This window comes from Phyllobates terribilis, unplaced genomic scaffold (assembly GCF_046119375.1).
Source record: "Phyllobates terribilis strain yellow unplaced genomic scaffold, ASM4611937v1 Scaffold_7__3_contigs__length_470593459, whole genome shotgun sequence".
NCBI lineage: Eukaryota > Metazoa > Chordata > Amphibia > Anura > Dendrobatidae > Phyllobates > Phyllobates terribilis.
Genome location: NW_027362767.1, coordinates 177831408 through 177855201, shown reverse-complemented (window position 1 = coordinate 177855201; position 23794 = coordinate 177831408). Strand labels below are relative to the sequence as shown.

At 42.5% G+C, this 23794-nt stretch overlaps 1 protein-coding gene and 1 long non-coding RNA gene across 2 annotated transcripts in view; both read left to right on the top strand.

Moving 5' to 3' along the window:
- LOC141153045 (uncharacterized) overlaps positions 1 to 588 on the top strand; it is a 71628-nt gene extending 71040 nt beyond the window's left edge. The window contains exon 3 of the long non-coding RNA XR_012247221.1: positions 554 to 588. This is a non-coding gene — a long non-coding RNA (uncharacterized lncRNA). The remainder of the gene's footprint in view (positions 1 to 553) is intronic.
- Positions 589 to 15848: 15260 nt separating this feature from the next.
- LOC141154093 (jeltraxin-like) lies at positions 15849 to 22181 on the top strand. The gene is made up of 3 exons (XM_073639542.1): positions 15849 to 15923; positions 16686 to 16744; positions 19990 to 22181. The coding sequence occupies exons 2-3, from the start codon at positions 16690 to 16692 to the stop codon at positions 20613 to 20615; spliced, it is 681 nt and encodes a 226-aa protein (XP_073495643.1). The 5' UTR covers positions 15849 to 15923; positions 16686 to 16689; the 3' UTR covers positions 20616 to 22181.
- Positions 22182 to 23794: the final 1613 nt, after the last annotated feature.

Below are 23794 nucleotides of genomic sequence, written 5' to 3'. Positions count from 1 at the left end.
TAATACAATTTTTCTTTTATCTAGATTTTTTGCTGTTAGATTGAAGGGAACCTGTTATTTGATTTATGCTTCCCAAACCACGGACAACATGAATCAGAGCCTGACTGCTCGACTGCATTTCATAGAAAGCATAGTTTAAAGATCTGTCCGGGACTTTAGGGAGAGACAAGACTAGTGCGGCTCCACCTCAGGCCGGCTACTCCTTGCACCTCTCCAGTTGATTGACATATCTCTCCCCTGTGTGTACATCAAGTGGGGCATATCAATTGGAAACTGGACCAGTGCAGGCAAAAGATGGCCAAAGATGGCGCCGATCTAATTTCATCTTTCCCTATGGTCCTCAGTCAGATCTCTACATACTTTCTCTGAAACACCAGAATGTTTCATAGAAAAACATACCTGGCTGCAATAGTGCTACCAGGGTCTGCTGATAAGTAGATAACTATTCAGTAACAACACATAAAAGATATCAAGATTTTCTTTTTTGTTTGTCATATTATTATTTTTTTTTATATTTTACTAATTACATTTTTTGTTAACATTTTTCTTAAAGGAAATTTCAAAGTCTGTCATCAAATTAATGGTGAGGTAAGTTTTCTGTTTTGTTAATATCGGTCTGTGCTATATACTGTAGTTCTACAAAGACAGTGGTTGCAACCTACGGCCAACAATATCACAATGTGTGTGTTTGGTAGGAATCCAATCTCCAGAAGTCGTGCAAATCAACACAACGGTAGGGCTATGGCGATTCAGGGAGATCTAGTATCAGGCACGGCTTTCCATACATACAAGGAAACTTGCCTGTATAAGAAATGAAAGTGCAGAGAATGCTTCATTGTACTGATAATGGTTGTTTCCAGTTTAAGGAACCGTAGCGATGAAACATTGATAGGCCATTAATTTTAAAGTCCTGTTTCAATAAATGTAGGCAAATGTCACAAGACACTTTACAAAAATAATTTATATACCCAGCCTTAACAATCACTGTCATAGAAAATATTAAAAATCTCTCTCTCCGTTCAAACCCCGCTTGGGATACATTAGTGGCGGGGTTAGCTAAGGAACAATACTCATATTTTTCCGTATCTGTACGCCCCGCTGGTGAGCTATAACACAAAAGTACCAAAATAATGGACAGCAGCCATTTCATGTCTGGTCTCTAAAGAAAGGTAAATTCCCAATAAAAAATATGGTATCACTTGCGATCTTCTGCCATCAACCAGCGAGAAGTTATCGCAGAAATTAGAGGTTTTAATAAAATCATGAAGGGCGGAGACCAGGCCACGTGAGGTCATCACAGGGGAGTGTGTGGGCAAGGCCCCCCTTCAGTATAAAAGTTCCAGCTAAAGATGGGTCTGTACTCATGCCGGGAGATACATATTTTGTAAGCACGGGAGATACATATTTTGCCGGGAGATACATATTTTGTAAGTCCCGTTCCATAACAGTCGATTGGAGCACCTCCCCTCCAGCTAAACTGAATCGTCTTTGCAATCTACCTAGTAAATTTCTTCCGTTAATCCCTTTTTATTTTGTGTAACTGTATATTCTGTATTGTATTGTCCCCCTTTGTAAAACCTTTGGTATATTTATTCATTAACACTGCCTTCACTTGGATGAAATATAAAATTTAATAGTTCTGTTTCTTCTGTCCTGTTATCGTTCCTCCCCCGAAGCCTTACGCTACCTATAAGGCGTCCAATCGGCCAAAACTGATTGATGATGGCAGCGAATAATTTTAATTGGGTTATCGTGAAGCTGGCAGTGATCGCACGGGGTCGTATACACATATTCCATGCATTGGAATTAGGAGGTGTGTACGCCATACACTCACTGCTAGCTTGCCGATAACTACGTAGTGAGTAATCAGGATCGTGCCTGTGCCGAATCCATGACAAATTGACGGCAGCGGTGGGATATTGTATGATCTCTCCGGTGTCGTCCCTGACAAATTGGTGGCAGCGGTGGGATATTGTATGATCCTGCTGGTGTAGTTCCTGACAAATTGGTGGCAAGCAGTGGGATATTACCGAACATCAGTGACTGGATTGAGCAATCATTCCTGTCACTGAAAACTTGCACAGTTCTTGCAAAAATTCTGTACAAAGTTTTAAGGAATCAGACTCAGTGTTTTAATTTTTTTTTTATCTGGGACATTGCTGTACTTGGAGCAGTTGTACCCCCCTTCTCTTGTTTTTTCTGTCCTGTCTTTGTATTGAGAGCCGTGGTATCACCTGCAGTCAAAGGACACTCTCACTGCCCTCTGTGAGCTGGGACAGATTGACCCCACGGGCAAAACCAAGGCCCAAATGATTGCTGACCTGTTGAAAGGTGCCACAGAGCCAGTCCGACAGCAGAGCCCTGATGATGGGGCGGCCAGCCAAGGCCCGGATAGTGCTGCAGCAGGGGTCCCACCTGTGATTTCCAGCCATACCCGCAGCCAGGGTATTGTGGACCCCCACCTGCAGATGGCCTTGGAACAGCTCGATGCAGATGATCGTGAAGGACGACTGCAGCTGATCCTGAAATTCCGAGAGGCTGAGAGAGCTGAGCGACAGACCCAAGCTGACCGAGAGGCTGCTGAGCAACAGGCCCAGGCTGAGAGAGCCGAACGACAGGCCGAAGATGAGCGTCTGTACCAGCTGGAGCTAGCCTGGATTCAGAGGGAGCCATCCCCCACACAGACCCATGAGTCCAACAGTGCCAACAGCTTTAAACAGAAGGCAGAAGATGCACCCCACACCTGAGGCCCAGGGCCTACTGCAGCCATTCTATTTGTGGGTGGGGCGGTTGGCAGGGTCTGTGAGAACTTACAACTGGTTACTGTGGGCAACACCATTACTGTTGAGCTTAAGGACACTGGTGCAGAACGTACCCTCATCCGCCCTGAGTTTGTGTTACCGGAAGAACTCATTCCTGGGAAGACCCTGACTGTCACCGGGTTTGGGGGTGTTTGCTGTCCCATACCGATGGCTCGAGTTTTCCTTGACTGGCGTGCGGGGAGGGGGTTACGGGAAGTGGGGGTTTCGAAGAATCTCCCCACTAATGTGTGCTATTGGGAACTGGGATGGCTATTGGGATGGTTGGTTGCCCGATACATTCCTGACAACCCTCCCCGATACATTCCTGACAACCCTCCCAGATCTGATATGTCATGTGATGCAACTGTCAATGTCAATGTAATGCATAATAAAAATGTGTGTTGTGGTAAAGGGGAACTCAGCCACCTCACACCGCGGGGTGATGCTGCTGAGGATCCCCTTAAAGGAGCCAGTATAAGTGCTATGGGTGATGAGAGCAGGCACGGAGACCAGGAAGCAGGTCATCCCGTGCAGCTGACCAGTGTCATGACAGATGGTGACGTGATCGGTGGTAGCTGCCCCATAGTGAGCACAGCTCCCCAGGTAACAACGAGGGGTGGGCAAGGTAAAAAAAATGTGTGTCCCACTGTCTGTCAGGAGTATGGGAAGAAGGTACCCATAGCCTGTCAGCGGGGTGGGAAAAATGTACCTCGAACCGGTTAGGGTGATCGGAAAGCTGGATCCCCAGTTGGTTAGAGTGGTGGGCGAGTTGGGTCCACAGCTTGTCGGACTAACAGAAAAAGGTAGTTATCCCCCTGGGAGAGAGCCTATCTAGCCGCTGTCACCTGTGAGGTTTGGGCCGCAGTGTCACTTCTGGCTACCTCCAGCCAGGAGTCCAACACCTGTCCAGTTACACTGAGTAGCCCCCCCGGAGAAGCCCATCTCCGAACTCCTGAAAGAGAGGGTATTATGGGATCCAGGGAGGGTGCGTCGCAAGGTAGGCTTAAGGGGCGATTTGTAAATTGGCCCCTACGCTACTTCAAAGAAGGGGAGATGTCATAGAAAATATTAAAAATCTCTCTCTCTCCCTAGAAAACCCCTCTCCCCCCTCTCCTCTACCATCTGTCAGAGTAGAAGAGCTCACAATCTAAGGAGCTGTTGCTATGCAAATGGCAAACTCAATTATCCAGGCTAGTTACCATACAAATGGAGAATTGAGTAGCAGAGACCTGTGATAAATAGACACCTGAACACAGGGCCAGAGATTGAAAGAAAGAGGAAACCGCTCATTAAGCCTCAAAGGAAATCTACCCCATTCCACACATCTCCATTTGCATATGTGTTCAATCTGCAGTCTTGCAGGCACCGACATGAAATATGGAATATTGGAAGGTCTATAATTCTGATTGTGATGGGACCCATATTTTTAGCGGCGGGGTTAGCTAAGGAACAATACATATGTTTTTCTGTATCTGTACGCCCCGTCGATGAGCTATAGTGCAAAAGTACCAAAATAACGGACAGCAGCCATGTCTGGTCTCTAAAAAAAAGGTAAATTCGCAATAAAAAATATGGTATCACTTGCGAACTTCTGCGATCAACCAGTGAGAAGTTATCACAGAAATTAGAGGTTTTAATAAAACCATAAAGGGTGGAGGTCACGTGAGGTCATCACAGGGGAGTGTGTGGGCAAGGCCCCCCTTTGGCATAAAAGATCCAGCTGAAGATGGATATGTACTCATGCCGGGAGATACATATTTTGTAAGCACGGGCCCCATTCCATAACGGTCTATTGGAGAGTGTAGCATCGGCGTCTCTGCCTCCTGCCGGGCAGAGACGCCGTTCCCCTCACCGCCGCGGTCCATATCTGGCATCCTCCCGCTCCCCTGCTGCTGTGGCGTGCACCGCGCGCAGCTTCTCGGGCTCTGTGCTTAGGGCGCCAATGGCCGGAGGACTGCCCCTATATAAGGCACCTCCTCCAAAATGGAGGTGCCTGTGCAAGGTTGTTGTTCTGCGTGCTAACATTTGCTTCAGCCCTCAGGTCCCGCTGCCTGTCAGTCCTGCTTGTCAGTCTGTCTACAGTCCAGCCCACCAGTCTGTCTATAGTTCTGCCCGCCAGTCTGCTTACCTGGAGCACTTGCTGTTATGTTCTGCTACCAGAGCTAAGGAAAGAGAGGAGATCTGTCCCTACGATAGAACTCAGCTTGATCCCTACGATGTAACAGGGGACCTGATCCTGCGATCAGACCTGCTAAAGTCCTCAGCTAGTCTGTACGGAGACCTATAGATGTGGGGAAGGAATCCCTACAAGTACAAGGGACTGGGAGCAAAATGGACACCTCCTAACAGAAATAGTAGCAGACAGACGAACAAATAATATATATAGAACACAGAGGTCCGAAGACCAAGCAAACTAACAGAGTTAGATACTGAGCACCGGCTAGCTAAAGAGTAGTAATACAATGAAGTCCAGCAAAGCCAGAAGGGCGGAGCAGGACTAAATAGGCCAACAAGGTCATGTGACCAGCAATAGAAAAAACCTAAGAGCAAGGTTCTAACAGTACCCCCCCTTCTAAGAGGATCCTCCGGATCCCCTAGGACCAGGCTTATCAGGAAATCTCCTGTGAAACGCTCTGATAAGTCTGGACGCGGAAACATCATCCGACCTCACCCATGAGTTATCCTTGGGTCCGAAACCTTTCCAGGCCACGAGATACTGCAAACTACCTCTATACCGTCTAGAATTAAGGATGCGAGAAATTTCATATTCCCCGTCCTCCACTACCGGAGGAACAGAGGCAGAGGCGTCACAATCCGACACAACAGCTTTTTTCAACAGAGAGACATGAAACACCGGATTAATTCTCCAGGAGGTAGGAACCTCCAACCTAACAGCAGATTGGTTGACAACCTGAAGCACCTTAAAGGGCCCTACAAACTTGGGACCCAATTTCTTAGAAGGAATCCTCAACCGCAGATTCCTAGAGGACAACCAAACCATGTCACCAACAGCGAACAAAACCTCCTGTCGTTTCCTATCAAAGTAGTCTTTAGATTTTCTGTTAGCCTCCTGAAGATTACCACGCACATCCGTCCAAACTCTCTCCAAATCGCCGGAAAAATTCTCCTCCTCAGGCACGGCAGATACCAACTTGGAGAACGACCCAAACGACGGATGTCTCCCAGAACAACAAAAAAAAGGCGAACAACCAGCAGAAGAAGATGTATGATTGTTCAAAGCAAATTCAGCAAGTGGCAGAAACTCAGACCACCCCTCTTGATTGTCTGCCACAAAACAACGCAAGAACTGCTCAACATCCTTGTTTTTCCTTTCTGTCTGGCCATTAGATTCAGGATGATATCCGGATGAGAAGGACAAATGAACTCCCAACCTGTCACAAAAGGCGCGCCAAAAACGAGCCACGAACTGAGGTCCCCTATCAGAAACAATGTCAGTAGGAACGCCATGAAGTCTGACAATTTCCTTGACAAAGGCCTTAGCGAGAGTCTTAGCGCAGGGCAGTTTGACAAAGGGAACCAAGTGACACATCTTGCTAAAACGATCCACGACCACCCAGATGACAGTAAAACCCTCAGAGGGGGGAAGGTCAGTTATAAAGTCCACAGCCAAATGTGTCCAAGGAGCACTGGGAACCTCCAGAGGGCAAAGCAACCCCGCAGCAGGAGTATGTGAGGACTTAGATCTAGCACATATAGTACATTGACGCACCCACTTAATGACTTCCTTCTGCCATCCAGGCCACCAAAAACTGCGACCCACCAGTCTCTTGGTCTCAGAGATTCCGGGATGACCTGCCAACCGAGATTCGTGACACTCAACAAACAAATCTCTCCTAAAGGTCCCAGGCACAAACAACCTCCCATGGGGAGTGTTAGATGAGGCATTCTCCTGTGCTTTAAGAATCTCAATTTCCAAAACGGAGTCCAAAGCAGCAATCACAACACCTTGTTGTAAAATGTTCTCCTCTTTCTCAGCACCGACTATGGGAGAAAAACTGCGAGACAAGGCATCCGCCTTAACATTCTTAGTACCTGGGATGTAAGTAACGGAAAAATTAAACCGCGAGAAAAACAATGCCCACCTAGCCTGACGGGCATTCAGGCGCTTGGCAGCATCAAGATATATCAGATTTTTATGATCCGTAAAAACCTGAACGGGAAATTCAGCACCTTCCAAGAGGTGGCGCCAGTGTTCAAATGCGAGTTTAATAGCCAATAATTCCCGATTACCAATATCGTAATTCAGTTCAGTCTCCGAAAAATTTTTTGAAAAAAAGGCACAGGGATGTACTCCATCCCCGTTATCCTGAGACAATACTGCGCCAACCCCCACAGAGGAAGCATCAACCTCAACCAAAAACGGCTTAGTCACATCAGGCTGCATAAGGATGGGAGCAGAGGTGAACCTCTCCTTGAGATACACAAAAGCTTCAATGGCCTCAGAAGTCCACTGAACCGCATCAGCACCTTTCCTGGTGAGATCGGTCAGAGGTTTGACAATAATAGAAAAATTTTTAATGAATTTTCTATAATAATTGGCGAAACCCAAAAACCTCTGTATCGATTTCAAACCAATAGGCCTAGGCCATTCCTGCACAGCTTGAACTTTCACCGGGTCCATCTCAAAACCTTCGCTGGAGATAATGTAGCCCAAAAAACTAATTCTCTGTACAGCGAACTCACATTTCTCCAGCTTAGCAAAAAGCGAATTGTCAATTAATAACCGTAATACTTCACGTACGCTCCGCCAATGAGATTCCAGATCCGGCGAATAAATCAAAATGTCATCCAAATACACAACCACATTTTTGCCGATCAAAGGTCTAAGGATGTCATTAATAAGATTCTGAAAAAATGCAGGAGCATTAGTAAGACCAAAAGGCATAACCAAATTCTCAAAATGACCCACAGGAGTGTTAAAAGCAGTCTTCCATTCGTCACCCTCCTTCATGCGCAACAGATTGTATGCCCCCCGGAGATCAATTTTAGATAACCACTTGGCCCCCACTAACTGAGAGCCTGTTTTTGCCTTCGTGACCGGACCAATTTTTTCAATTCTGACCACTGCCAGTTTATGAAGTAATTACCCTGGAACGCTTCAACGTATTCCCCTGATTCTGAGATTGTTTTTTCGTGACATATTGTACTTCATGATAGAGGTAAAATTTCTTCGATATCACTTGCGTTTATTTGTGAAAAAATCGGAAATTTGGCGAAAATTTTGAAAATTTTGCAATTTTCAAACTTTGAATTTTCATGCCCTTAAATCAGAGAGATGTGTCACACAAAATAGTTAATAAATAACATTTCCCACATGTCTACTTTACATCAGCACAATTTTGGAACCCAATTTTTTTTTGTTAGGGAGCTATAAGGGTTAAAAGTTGACCAGCGATTTCTCATTTTTCCAACAAAATTTTTTTAGGGACCACATCTTATTTGAAGTCACTTTGAGGGGTCTTTATGACAGAAAATACCCAAAAGTGACACCATTCTAAAAACTGCACCCCTCAAGGTGCTCAAAACCACATTCAAGAACTTTATTAACCCTTCAGGTGCTTCACAGGAATTTTTGGAATGTGGAAGAAAAAAATTAACATTTAACTTTTTCCACAAAAATGTTACTTTAGACCCAATTTTTTTATTTTCACAGGGGTAACATGAAAAAATGGACCCCAAATTTTTTTGTGCAATTTCTCTTGAGCGTGCTGATACCCCATATGTGAGGGAAAACCACTGTTTGGGCGCACGGCAGGGTTCGGAAGGGAAGGAGCGCCATTAAACTTTTTGAATGTAAAATTTGTCTGAATAATTAGCGGACGCCATGTTGCGTTTGGAGAGCTCCTGATGTGCCTAAACAGTGGAAACCCCCCACAAGTGACACCATTTCGGAAACTAGACCCCTTAGGGAACTTATCTAGATGTGTGGTGAGCACCTTGAACCCCAAGGTGCTTCACAGAAGTTTATAATATTGAGCTGTAAAAATAAAATTTTCACATTTTTCCCACAAAACCGTTTTTCATCCCTTAATTTTGCATTATCATAAGGGTAACAGGATAAATTGCACCATGAAATTTGTTGTGCAATTTCTCCTGAACACGCCGATACCCCATATGTGGAGGCAAATTACTGTTTGGGCACATGGCAGGGTTTGAAAGGGAAGGAGCGCCATTTGACTTTTTGAATGTAAAATTTGTTTGAATAATTAGCGGACGCCATGTCACATTTGGGGAGCCCCTAATGTGCCTAAACAGTGGAAACCCCCCACAAGTGCCACCATTTTGGAAACTATACCCCTTAGGGAACTTATCTAGATGTGTGGTGAGCACCTTGCACCCCCAGCTGCTTCACAGAAGTTTATAATATTGAGCCGTAAAAATAAAATTTTCACATTTTTCCCATAAAAAATGTTTTTCATTCCCTAATTTTGCATTATCATAAGGGTAACAGGATAAATTGCACCATGAAATTTGTTGTACAATTTCTCCTGAGTACGCCGATACCCCATATGTGGGGGAAAACCACTGCTTTGGTGTACGGCAGGGTTCGGAAAAGAAAGAAGCGCTATGTTGGCTGGGATAGGCAGCAGACACCATGTCACATTTGAAGAGTCGCTGACATGCCAAAACAGCAGAAACCCCCACAAGTGACCCCATTTTGTAAACTACACCTCTCAAGGAATTCATCTAGGGAAGTAGTGAGCATTTTTTAATTTTTAAATTTATACCATTGGGCAGTGAAAAAAGCATAATTATATTTTTACCACAAAAAAAATGTTTTACCCTCAGATTTTACATTTTCACACAGGGCAATGGGTAAAAATGGTGCCGAAATGTGTCACACAATTTCTTCTAAAAGTGTCAATACCCCATATGTGGCTGTATCGTACCACTTAGCCATACGGTGAGATTTGAGGGGGAAGGAGCGCTATTTGACAATTGGAGAACAAATTATTGTAGAATAGGCATTTGGATTTGGGAGCACAAAATTTTCTGAATTTCTTTTGGGGGGCAAGGACCATTTTGCTTTTCCAGAGCCTTTCTGCTACCAGTAACTTGGAAGTCCCTTATATTTTTAACAGATGATGGACCTGAGTGGGGACTAGCTTTTTTTGAGGACTGAGTTGAAGCTTTTATTGGGAACATTTTACGTAACATTTATCCGGCTCTCTAGGCTGAGCACTTACATCGGGGTTTCCATCTAATTTTCCAAGTGATGTAATTCAGATGAAACCCCTGCAGGATCCATTCACTGTAATGAGGCAGCAGAGTTACTCTGGACTCCGTCTGGCCTCTGTTTAGTGGTGTCCTTTTTTTCAGAAGTGCACAAAACTGTGGCCAACCGCACTTTTATGCACGCCTAAAACAAATGACACCGTGGGATCCCAGGCTAGACGGCATCCACAGTGGCCTATATCTGCCTCATTACAGGGAATCTTCCATCATGGGTTCTGGCTGAATCACGTATTTCAGAGATTTACACGGAAACTCTGGTGTAAGTGCTCAGCGCAGAGCACAGGATAAATGTGAGCGGAGCCTTACTGGGATCTTTGGGAGACATAATAAACAAATCAGTAGCAGGTGAATAATATTTGTTTTATTTATTTTTTATGCCGTTCCTAGTGTGATATAACTGATTGGATTACTTTATTCTTCGGGTCGGTGCGATTACAGAGATACCAGATTTATATCGGGTTTTTATGACTGACAGCTGTCACACACTAAAATACGCTTTTTTTGCAAAATCTAGTTTTTGCATCACCATATTTTGAGAGCTTTAATTTTTCCATATTTCGGCCAATAGAGTCATGTGACGGCTTGTTTTTTGCGGGACGAGTTGAAATTTTTATTGGAACCATTTTTGGGCACGTGACATTTTTTGATCGCTTTCTATTCCGTTTTTTGGGAGGTAAAGTTAACAAAAACAAACACTTCAGGAATTGTTTTTTGAGGTTTTTTTTATGCCGTTCTGCGTGTGGTAAAAGTGATCAGGCAGCGTTATTCTTCGGGTCAGTACGTTTACAGCGATACTACACTTACTGTATTTTTTTTTATGTTTTGGCGCTTTTACACAATAAAACAATTTTATAGAAAAAAAAATATATTTTTTTGCATTGCTTTATTCTGAGCGCTATAACTTTTTTATTTTTTGGCTGATGGAGCTGTATGGCAGCTTTTTTTTTGCGGAACAAGATGACGTTTTCAGTGGTACCATTTTTATTTCTATTCTGCTTTTTGATCGCATTTTTTTCCACTTTTTGTTTGGCGATATGATGAAAAAGCATATTTTTTTGCTCCCTTTTTTATTTATTTTTATTACGGTGTGCACAGAAGGAGTTAATTAGTGTGACAGTTTTATAGCTCGGGTTGTTTCAGACGCGGCGATACCAAATATGTGTACTTTTTTTGGTTTTGTAATAATTTACGGATTTATTGGTTTAATATTTTATTTATTTATTTTTATTTATTTTGTGATTTTTTTTTTTAATAGTTTAAAAACTTTTTTTTTACTTTTTTTACATTTTTACTTAGTCCCTGTATGGGACATTAATTTTTATTTTTCTGATCACTGATCTCATGTAATGTAATAGACATATATTACATTACATGAGATCTTCACTGACTGTTTCAGTCAGAGTCTCCTGTCTGGTATCAGCTACATACAGGCTGAAGCCAGACAGGAAGGACACCATATATGGCAGAGCTGGAGGCGGTCATGTGACCTCCAGCTGCCATAGCAACCCCAGGTCCTCAAACGAAACGGAGGTCTTCGGAGGTAAGTAAGACGACCCCCTCTCTTCCTGCTGTCTCCTATATGCCGCGATCACTATAGATCACAGCATATAGCAGACAGCAAAGGGTTAACATCACTGGGACCTGATCTAATCAGGTCCCGATGATGTACCCTGTCAGAACTAACGCTCTGCACCGGAATCGCAGTGCTTGCAGGACCCTGGGGGTCCTGAGCACTGCGAGACCACCCACCATTTTTAAACGTCGGCACTGCACAGAGCCCGGCAAGCGCCGACGTTTATCTACAGTGGGCGGTCGGGAACCGGTTAAACAGATCAGGAATCAATGGCAGTGGGTAAGGATTGCGTACAGTAATTTTGTTAATCTCACGAAAATCCAGACAAGGACGTAAACCGCCGTCCTTTTTTTTTACAAAAAAAAATCCAACAGCCACAGGTGACTTAGAGGGCCTAATGTGACCGGCGGCCAAACTTGTCTGTATGTATTCCTCCAAAGCCTTTCTCTCAGGAATAGTAAGGTTAAATAAACGACTTTTAGGAAGAGTCGCTCCAGGGACAAATTCAATAGTACAATCATAGTCTCTATGGGGAGGCAAAACCTGTGATTCCTTCTCAGAAAAAACTCTCCAAAAATCCTGAATAGGAACAGGCAATTCCCCCCTATCCACAGCTGCAATACGCCCGTTACAACACTTGTCATAACATTTATGGCTCCAGGATTTAATTTCATTGGTAGACCAATCCAGTACAGGATTGTGCAATTTTAACCAGGGCAATCCCAACACCACCGGAGAAGGCAAGTTATTCAAAACTACCAAATCCAATTTCTCATGGTGAACAGCATTAATAGTGAGGGGAAATTCACAGACCTTGAGAGTAACATTCTTCAAAGGGGAGCCATCCACAGAAACCACAGCAATGGGGGATGACAAAGGTTCGGGTTTTAAATTGAGTTTTTCCAAGAATCCCCCATCAATTACATTCAGAGTAGACCCACAATCGACAAACACCCGAAATTCCATTAATTTTTCCTGAGCAATAGTGGAAGCAGCTAAAAATACACCCTTGGAATTTAAACAGGCAATACGGGCATGACTGACCATTTTTTTTTCTTTCTTCATACGAAGCACACAGCTTTTAATGAAATGACCAGAATTTCCGCAATAGAAACACAAACCTTCAGAAAATCTGCGGTCTTTTTCTTGAGAGCGAGGTGCCATCGCTCCAATCGGCTCTCCACTGTTAGTACTCACATTCATATGACCAGAAACTGACATAGCAGAGGATTTGCTCTCATTAACCCTTGCACGCAGTCTCCTATCCACCCGTATAGCTAATTGCATAGCCTGTTGCAAATCTTCAGGTGTGGGATAAGCAATTAGCAGGTTTTTAACCCTTTCACTAAGCCCTGCCAGAAACAGACTCTTCAGAGCAGAATCGTTCCACCCTATTTGAGTAGACCACCGACGGAAATGAGTACAATATTTTTCCACATTACCTGATCCCTGTCTCAAACGTCTTAACTCAGTCTCAGCAGATGAGACACGGTCAGGATCATCATATAATAGCCCCAAAGCAGAAAAAAAACTATCCACTGATCTAAGGCATGTATCACTAGGTAGCAAAGAAAAGGCCCACTCCTGAGGTTCTTTGCGCAAAAGTGACATTATGAACCCTACGCGCTGGGATTCATCCCCAGAGGACCTGGGTCTCAAACGAAAATACAATAAGCAAGCATTTTTAAATGAAAAAATTTCTTGGTGTTCACCAAAAAATAAATCAGGCAAACGTACCTTAGGCTCCAAGAAATGTGCTCCAGAACAGTTACTCACGTGCTGATGGGGCTCGGCCACCTCCAGAGAGAGTCCCTGCAGGCGTTTAGCCAAATCCTGAACCGACACCATGATGGAACAGAAAAATCTTTCCTTAGAGAATTTGCGGGCTGGACTTACTGTTATGTTCTGCTACCAGAGCTAAGGAAAGAGAGGAGATCTGTCCCTACGATAGAACTCAGCTTGATCCCTACGATGTAACAGGGGACCTGATCCTGCGATCAGACCTGCTAAAGTCCTCAGCTAGTCTGTACGGAGACCTATAGATGTGGGGAAGGAATCCCTACAAGTACTAGGGACTGGGAGCAAAATGGACACCTCCTAACAGAAATAGTAGCAGACAGACGAACAAATAATATATATAGAACACAGAGGTCCGAAGACCAAGCAAACTAACAGAGTTAGATACTGAGCACCGGCTAGCTAAAGAGTAGTAATACAATGAAGTCCAGCAAAGCCAGAAGGGCGGAGCAGGACTAAATAGGCCAACAAGGTCATGTGACCAGCAATAGAAAAAACCTAAGAGCAAGGTTCTAACACTTGCCAGTTACCTGCCGTGCCCGCCAGCCTGCTTACCTGGAATCACCTGCCAGTTACCTGCAGTGCCCGCCAACCTGCTTACCTGTAAGCACCTGCCTGTTACCTGTAGTGCACGCCAGCCCGCTACCTGGAGCACCTACCTGTTACCTGTCGTGCCCACCAGCTTGCCTACCCGGACTACCCATCAGCCTTCCTGCCGTGCTCATCCGCTGTACCGGTCAGTTCCTGCCATCTGACCCGTGGGAGTCACCTGCTTTCACACAAGGTCGGTCCAAGAGTGGCACCTGGTCCCCCTGCTCGGTCCCTCCCTGGTTCACGGAGTCGATTGAGCCGCCGTGCGACCTTGGTCAGGCCGAGTAGGCACTTAGTCATGCCCCTCTGGTCCCTCCTTGCACCGAAGCACAGAGGTTCCACCACCTGGACTCGTAACAGAGCACCTCCCCTCCAGCTAAACTGGATTGTCTCTGCGATCTGTCTAGTAAATTTCTTCCGTTAATCCCTTTTTATTTTGTGTAACTGTATATTCTGTATTGTATTGTCCCCCTTTGTAAAACCTTTTGTATATTTTTTCATAAACACTGCCTCCCTTTGGATTAAATATAAAATGTAATAGTTCTGTTTCTTCCGTCCTGTAATCGTTCCTTCCCCGAAGCCATACGCTACCTATAAGGCGTCCAATCGGCCAGAACTGATGGGGAGTGGCAGCGAATAATCTTAATTGGGTTATCATGAAGCTGGCAGTGATCGTACGAGGGCGTATACACATATTCCATGCATTGGAATTCGGAGGTGTGTACGCCATATGCTCACTGCTCGCTTGCCGATAACTACGTAGTGAGTAATCGGGATCATGCGTGTGCCGAATCCATGACAAATTGACCGCAGCGGTGGGATATTGTATGATCTCTCCAGTGTCGTCCCTGACAAATTGGTGGCAGCGGTGGGATATTGTATGATCCTGCCGGTGTCGTTCCTGACAATCACTACACTAAAAGTCTCCATTTCGTTTAACTTACTGTCCACTGCCTGTTGTCAAACCACTTTATATACTTATAATCTTACTTTCTCGTTCAGTCATAGGGGTGTTCTTTACTGTATTCAGTCATGGTGGTTGCCGCGCAATCAAATTTGATTCTGTTTGAGTGTTTGAGGCGACGTTATCTGACGAGTGCAGTTCAAATTCCGTGGTTGCGCACTTTGCAGTATTAGCCAGCTTGCGCATCGTGTAGGTTTTAGCCGCGCTGTTCAGTTCACAGCTTCACATGCGTGGGGCAGCCGTGCGTCACGTGTGGTATGGTGTCCACCTCCTTCAATATTCGCTTATATTCGCAGAACAAACAATATATGCTTTGTTGTGTCTTCTCTCTGGATCTATTTTCCATTTGTCGCAGTCACCCAATATATGGGTACATCTAAGTTATTGATTAAAGGGTTCTCCAGTTTATTTCTCAATTTGACAATGGGGAGTCACGCTGCTAAAACAATATAAAAAAACCAACCTATACTCTTAAATTCATTCCCCACTACTGCTGAAACCAATGGCGTCCTTACCGTCAGTTTTACTCGACCCTGCCGCCACTCAGTGGTCACATCACTGGTGTTCGTTGTTTTTTTTGCATGTCAAGTCAAGAATATGCCATAAATGTCTTTCAAAGGTCACCCATTTAATCTTTTTTAAATCCCAGATGGCCCCTTTAGGTGTGATTAATATGCAAATATAGAAGGAATTAAAAAGTGGGTAAATACTTTTTCGTGGCACCGCACAATCAAGTGTTAGTTTTAATGATTTGTGTAAAATAGACCTGTTATCTTGTACATCTAAATGAGATATCATAAAAAATATTTGTGTAACTGAGCGCTATGCTGGAACGCCCTTTTAAATTAATAGCAATATTTTTTATTATATGAGGCTCTAAAGTATATAAAGACAAGGCATCTTAATATCTAACACAAGAGGAAGCAGCACTGGAAGGAAGGTAGCTATTTTTAATTTTTAACAACACAAAATAAAAAAAAAAAATCAAGATTTTATTTTTTATTATGTTGAGTCTTTTTTTCAAATATTTTAGTAATCTATTTTTTTTACATTTACTAGATAGTCACATCCAAAGTCTGGCATCAGATTTAAGATGAGATAAGTTCTCTGCTTTATTACTATGGCTGAGATGGTAAATGTGTGCAGAATAGTTTCTTTTATTCTGCAGGAAAGCTGTCTCGCAAATTACCTTAAAGGAGAGGTGGCTACCCTATAAGTCATTGTTCCATCTTTTAAGGAGCCTTACAACATGACCAAGCCAGAAACTAATTTATAGAAAGCCTGTTTCTGGATATTTACCCCTCATCAGCACAGAGCAGGGTCTATCTGGCTGTGTGTCCTGTCCTTCAGTCTTCGCGGTGGTGCTGAGTGTTAATTTCAAGCCCAATGTTGTTAATAGTAGCTTTGAATCGGGTGGTCCTGTCTTCAGCACTAAAATTTGTGGTGGTTACCCGCATTTAGGACTAAGGAAGAAGTGAAAAGTTTTTAAAAAAGTCATATTGGATCATTTGATAGTGCGAAGATTAGACCCATGAAATAGGCTTACTTGCCAGCGGGAACATCGTGAGCTAATATTAGGTTTGGTGTTAATGTTCTTGTAAATCAAATGTCCGATAATGGATACTGTTTGTAATAAAACTGTATAATTGATCTGTCACACTATACATCACATGTACATTATTTTTATTTTATTTTTTTCTAGAGAGATGAAAAACATAGTCCTGTTACTTGTGATCTTCCATGGAAGCTTCTCACAGGGAAGTATGTAAAGTTATATCATAAATTTTATACCAATAAGATGAGAGATCCTGAGGTTTTTCCTATTAGACTATCATATACAATTAAGTATGTATTTACACTAAGTGGGTTTCTTGTATATTTCCAACATTGTAGTGAGTTAGATTAGAGCAATGTGATTTGCAGGACCCTGGTTCAGGGGCCACATCTGTGCCCTGTGGCAGACAGACCATAGCACCTCAAGCTACTTTACTAATGTCTTCAGCTTATTAGGCCCTGTAACATTGTGATATTGACACTACAGGGGTCTAGTAATCAGTCCTTCAAATCATTATGCTCAAATCTGCAGTGCAATAAAAGTTAGAAGAATTATCCACCACTATACAACCTATTATTAATGGGCCAATAGAGGTGAAACACCATAATGATACACACCTCCCAGACTGGTGTCACTGTGTCCCCTTTTGGTCTGCTAGATTCAACAAATAGTGGGGGCATCATATGAGTGCTGCAGTCTGTCAGAAATTTCAGTTGTCAACATGGGAAGAAGACAGACAGGTGATTAAATCCAATATGACTGATCCTTCTCTCCCTGAAGACTGAATCCAATATGGCCGTATTTTCTTTCAGGGAAGACCAAATCCTATATGACCACTCTTTCTTTCTCAGAAGATAGAATCTAGTATGACTGATCTTTCTTTCCCCAAAAAACAAATCCAATATGACTGATCCTTCTTTTTCCAAAGACTGAATCCAATATGACTGTTCCATCTTTCCCATAAAACAGAATCCAGTCTGAATGTTCTATCTTTCCCTGAAGACTGAATCCAGTATGACCATTCATTACATCTTTCCCCGAAAACAGAATCCAACACGATCCTCTTGTTCTATCTTTCCCTGAAGACACAATCCAGTCTGAATGTTCCATCTTTCCCTGAAGACAGAGTCCAGTATGACCGTTATTTCCATCTTTCAGCAAAGACTGAAGCTAATATGATTGTTCCTTCTTTCCCCGAAGACACAATTCAGTGTTACTGATCCTACTCTCTTCAAAACCAGAATACAATTTGACTGATTCTTCTTTTTCCAAAGACTGAATACGATATGACTGTTTCATCTTCCCACAAATACGGAATCTAGTCTAAACGTTTCATCTTTCCACGGAGACGGTATTCAGTATGGCCGGTCCATCTTTCCTCAAACACAGAATCCAGTAAAACCATTACATCTTTCCCCAAAAATAAAATCCAATATGACCTTTTCTTCCATCTTTCCCCAAAGTCAGAATCCAGTCTGGACGTTCTATTTTTCCCCCCGATGACAGAATCCAATATGACTGTTCATTCCATCTTTCCCCAAAGGGTGAATCCAATACGACCATTCCTTCTTTTCTTGAACACACAATCCAGTATGACTGATCCTTTCAAAGACAGAATCCAGTATGACCATTCTTTCCCTGAAACTTGAATCCAATGAGATCCTTTTGTTCCATCTTTTCCTGAAGACTGGATCCATTATGGCAGTGCCTTCTTTTCCCTAATACAGAATCCAGTGTGACTGATCTTTTTTTCACCTAAAACTAAATCCAGTATGACTGATCTTTCTTTTTCCGAAGACTGAATCCAATACAACTGTTCCATCTTTCCAATAAGACAGAATCCAGTATCACTGTTTGTTACATCTTTCCCTGAAGACAGAATCCAATATGACCTTTTGTCCCATCCTTCCCCAAAGACTGAATCCAATATTGTTGCTTCTTTCCACGAAGGCACAATCCAGCGTGACTGATCCTTTTTTCTTCAAAAGCCAAATCCAATATCACTGATCCTCCTTTGCCTGAAGTCTGAATCCAATATGACTAGTCATTTTTTTCCTCAAAGACAGAATCCAGTCTTAAAGTTCCATCTTTTCCCAAAGACAGAGGCCAGTATGACCACTCGCTACATCTTTCCCCGAAGACTGAATCCAATATGACTGTTTCTTCTTTCCCCAAAGATACAATCCAGTGTGACTGATCTTTCTTTCTCCAAAAACCGAATCCAATATGACTAATCCTTCTTTGCCTGAAGACTAAATCCAATAGGACCGGTTATTTTTTTCCCCCGAAGACAAAATCCAGAATAACCAATCTTTCTTTCCTTAAAGACTGATATTTGGGGTAAGTTCAGGTTCAGACAGGCCCCCCGACGAAGCCTACACGAAACGCGCGTAGGGGCTCCTGTTTCCGACCAACTTGGCACTGCAGCACTTTATGGAATATGCCTCTTTTGATCTTCCTAGGTGTCTAGACACCCCATGTGCAATACTATACTTTGTTACATACAGTGGTGGCCAAAAGTATTGGCACCCCTGCAATTCTGTCAGATAATACTCAGTTTCTTCCTGAAAATGATTGCAATCACAAATTCTTTGGTCTTATTATCTGCAAGGAAAAAACACAAAAGAGAATGAAGCAAAAATCAAATCTTTGATCATTTCACACAAAACTCCAAAAATGGGCCAGACAAAAGTATTGGCACCCTCAGCCTAATACTTGGTTGGACAACCTTTAGCCAAAATAACTGCGAACAACCGCTTCCGGTAACCATCAATGAGTTTCTTACAATGCTCTGCTGGAATTGTAGACCATTCTTCTTTGGCAAACTGCTCCAGGTCCCTGATATTTGAAGGGTGCCTTCTCCAAACTTCCATTTTGAGATCTCTCCACAGGTGTTCTATGGGATTCAGGTCTGGACTCATTGCTGACCACCTTAGAAGTCTCCAGTGCTTTCTCTCAAACCATTTTGTAGTGCTTTTGGAAGCACTACTTTCTTTCCTGAAAGACAGATATTTGGGGTAAGTTAAGGTTTCTGCCATACATAAAAGACTGGCAGTAGATTCCACAAAAACATCTGAATTTGTTTACAGTGTGTATGACCTCTATATACAAATACTATGCTTATTTGCTTAATGAATTAAATTATTTCAAATAAATAAAAACATTATGCATACATATTCATAAATTCCACTATTGCTAAAATGTGAAAACACAAGCTAACATTTTGATCAAAGTGTGTGAGCCCATCTCCGAATGACAAGGTGACCACTTTTAGATGTTGTCTTATACCAAAGATTCAGTTCTGAGGCTTAGGCCTCAAGTGACTGAAGAAGCATAGGATAATTTGTAAAGAGCCACAAGTTTTAAGCCAATACTTGTCATGATCATGTTGATGTTGGTAGTGAATGTCCTCATTGTAATTATTATATTATTACTCTCTATTTTTCTTTAGATTTGGGAAAAAATATAATCCTATTTCCCCGGCAAACGGATACTGACTACTTGATTCTGAAGCCAACACTGTCCAAACCCTTGAAACAACTTACTGTATGTCTTCGCTCCTATACTGAGCTCAGCCGCCATCATGCCCTCTTCTCTATAGCCACCCCAAAAAGCGACAACACTTTTCTTATTTATATAATGCCCCCAAATATATGCTCTGTTTCGGTGAATCAAGAAGGAAATAATTTCAAGGTGGATCCTGAGGTTCTAGACTGGAAACACACTTGTGTCACTTGGGACTCTGTTACAGGACTGCTCCAACTGTGGATCAATGGAAAAACCTACCCTAAAAGAGTCACTAAAACCAGATCTCCTATTGGTCCTCAGATGAGTATCATCCTAGGGCAAGATCAGGACAGTTATGGTGGTAAATTTGAGGCAGTTCAGTCTTTTGTAGGTGAAATATGTGAGGTCAATATGTGGGATTACGTTTTGTCGCCGGCAAATATAACACAATATTTCTATTTCTATGGTGATATAAATGGGAACATCATTACATCAAAAAATTATCCATATGAAAGCAGAGGAAATGCTAATGTTCTAAAAAATGAATTCTGCTTCTCCTATCCTACATGAGTGCCTGAAGACAATGCAAGCTACTATTCATATTCTCAATTGTATCTAATGAATATATATTCCAAAATCATAATGCATAATGGTCAGTGTAATGATAAACTTTACATCTTCCAATGTTGTAACCTAAACTCTGCCCAATCTTTATCTAAATTCTTCCACCTCTTCATCTAAACTCTGCCCAATCTTTATCTAAATTCTTCCACCTCTTCATCTAAACTCTGCCCAATCTTTAACCAAACTCTGTCCCCTGTGCAGCCAGTAGCCTTCCTGTTTGCCGAATTGTAGACATATAACCTAGGCCTCTCTCTATGAAAGCAATACATAGCATAATAGGGAAAGTCGGAGGGAAAAGAGTTCTTTCCATTGTTCCACTTTCAAGAGATCCTGAGTGTGGGCCATCAATTGCAGTAGGTACAATATGGCACAAGGAGCGAGAAAGGCATCATTACAGTAGAAGGGCCACGTTTCAGGACCAGATAGTTTCTTATTCTGAAAAAATGTTGAGTATTCACTGATGAAGATCTTATTTACTGTAACACAAGATGGGCCCCTGATAACCGTGGGCAAATGCCCATTGTTTAACGTCCTTGGTTCTATTGCTGAATAGTGTTTTTAATTAGTATGCAAATTTAGTGTTTTATTAGTGTGCAAATGAGGATGCCCAGTGCAGCCATGCCATGGTCCAGGGCTTGGTGCACCATTCCCCTGAATTGGCATCACTCAGTCCCTCCCTGTTTCTTGATTGACAGCGCTTTGGCTAGAGCTAGGGAGTTGAGCGCTGCCCGAATAGAATCCGTCTGCTGCTGCTCACTGAACTAATACAACCGGAAGAGTAGTGAGCGGCCTCATCAGAGCTGTCAGTGTGCACGTGCGCTGACTCCTGAACTGTGAGCGCACACAGGAGGATTCTGTTCAGACAAGCAAACAAGCGCTGTCAACCGAGATACAGAGAGTGGTTATGTGATGCTAATTTAGGGGGTGCACTGAGCCCTGGGCAATACCAAAGGGGCACCAAACACCCTAATTTGCCCACTGATTAAACACTGGACACTAAAGGCTAGCATTTATACACTAATGATATGCTTTTATTGGTGCTTAGTCCCCTTTATGACTGTGTACTTGGAGGTGGTGACCAATTTGCTTTAAAATTGTCTCTTCAGAGAAGAAGAGGATTTGAACTTTAGCGCCCCCTATTGGATGTAGCTATCCTAAAAGTCAATATCGATCCTTTAATGAACCTTGCCACATGACTTAGGATGAAAACCAAACTAGACACTATTTACAGACACGTGTTTGGCACTTATTACTGCAAAGCAAGACATTTGATTTGGCTGGATGAGAGGCATCTGATGGGGGTCTAAGGGGTAACGTCTCCTTGTGGAGAGTGCCAAGCCTTTAAAACGGTACAACGCTCAAGAAGTAACTTTTTACAGAGTAGTTTTGTCCTAAATAAAATGAGTAAATCCATGACATGAGTTTAGATGTTTACTCCATCTTGTTATTAGCAATTTTCTGTGTTCTTTTGATTTGCTGCATTAATAAATCTTTATTTTTTCTATTGCAAAACATCTATTACTCTTTCCAAGTGTCATGTAATAACCATCTACTGTATGCTTTGAAAACTGTGATATGTGTATATAGATTAGATTTAGGGCTTTGATGTAGTAATTTGCCAACTTTTAATAGCCTAAAAAGTTTTTGGGTGATTTTCAATTCATGACCTAATTTTTAGGATAGACCTCTTATTGTATGATCGATGGGATCTAAGCAACTGATCAGCCGAACAAAGAACTCAGTACTGCGAAGATGCAGCATCAGGCACAGCCACACTCACATAGGCTAAGTTTACAGAAATGTAAAAAAAATCATCCAAAATAACTTGGACAACCTTTTTCTCATTTGTCATCTGAATGCAGTCCCTTTTTTTATTTTTCAGTTGATGGATCAGTCTGTAAGCTTGTATTTTTGCATGGATAGCTGACTTGTAAGGGTGTGACAAGGGCTGTCATATGTCTCTCCCTTTTGGGACAGTGTTGTGTGTGATGATGATTTTATTGCATTTTTGTGATTGGTATTATATGTGAAACTCCATAAAGTTTTATAAGTACTAAGTTATGTGGTTCTCCTAATGTGCTATGATAAATGTACAATGTTTTGATGTATTAGGTATAGGGCAAGTATAGGGTTAAGATTCAGGACATAAGGTATAGTGCAAGATATCGGAAGTTCAGTGCATACTGTTAGAAGATGGTGACTGAAGTTAAATAGGTGAGAGGTGAAGTTTCCCCAGCAACAGACTGCTGGGGCAAGACAGGTTAGCGTACAGTTAATATGGTTGGAACCAGCCCACCAAGGAAGGGGGGAAGTTCAGACAAGAAGGAGAAACACTTCCTGATTAAGTTAGTTAGTGGGAGGGTTCAGTGTCAGTAAGAAGAAAAGTGAAGTTCAAGGGCAGTGGGCTACACTCATCAGGAGAGCTTTAAACTAGAACAATGTGGGAAGGGAAGCAAAAGGCCAGAAAAAGCCATACAGCTGACAAATACTATTGAGATCTCTGCTACTGGAAGTGGAAAAGAAGAACAAAGACAAAACAATTTAAATAATAAAAATATGGGAGGAAGAGAAACCAATCACAAACTAAAATGTTTTTATACAAATGCACAAAGCATGGGCAACAAACAAGGAGAATTGGAACTACTAATGCAGGAAAAGGAATATGATGTCATTGGAATCACTGAAACTTGGTGGGACGATACACATGATTGGAATAAAAGGCTAAAAGGATACAACTTATTTGCAAGAAACAGACTTGATAAACGAGGAGGAGGTGTCGCATTGTATGTTAGAAAAGCGTATATCTGCACAGAGATTGAAGCTTCAGAGACTGGGAGTTCTGTGGAAACTGTTTGGGTAAGAATACAAGGAGAGAACAACGGAAAGGACACAATTGTAGGCATTTACTACAGGCCACCTGGGCAAGCTGAAGATATGGATGAACTCTTTATGTATCAAATGACCAAGTTCTCCAAAAAATATGACGTAGTGGTCATGGGAGATTTCAACTATCCAGACATTTGTTGGGAATCTCTCTCAAGTAAAACTAACAGGTCAAGCAAATTCTTATCCTCTCTTGCTGACAACTTTATCTTCCAAAAGGTAGGGGAGAAAACAAGGGGATC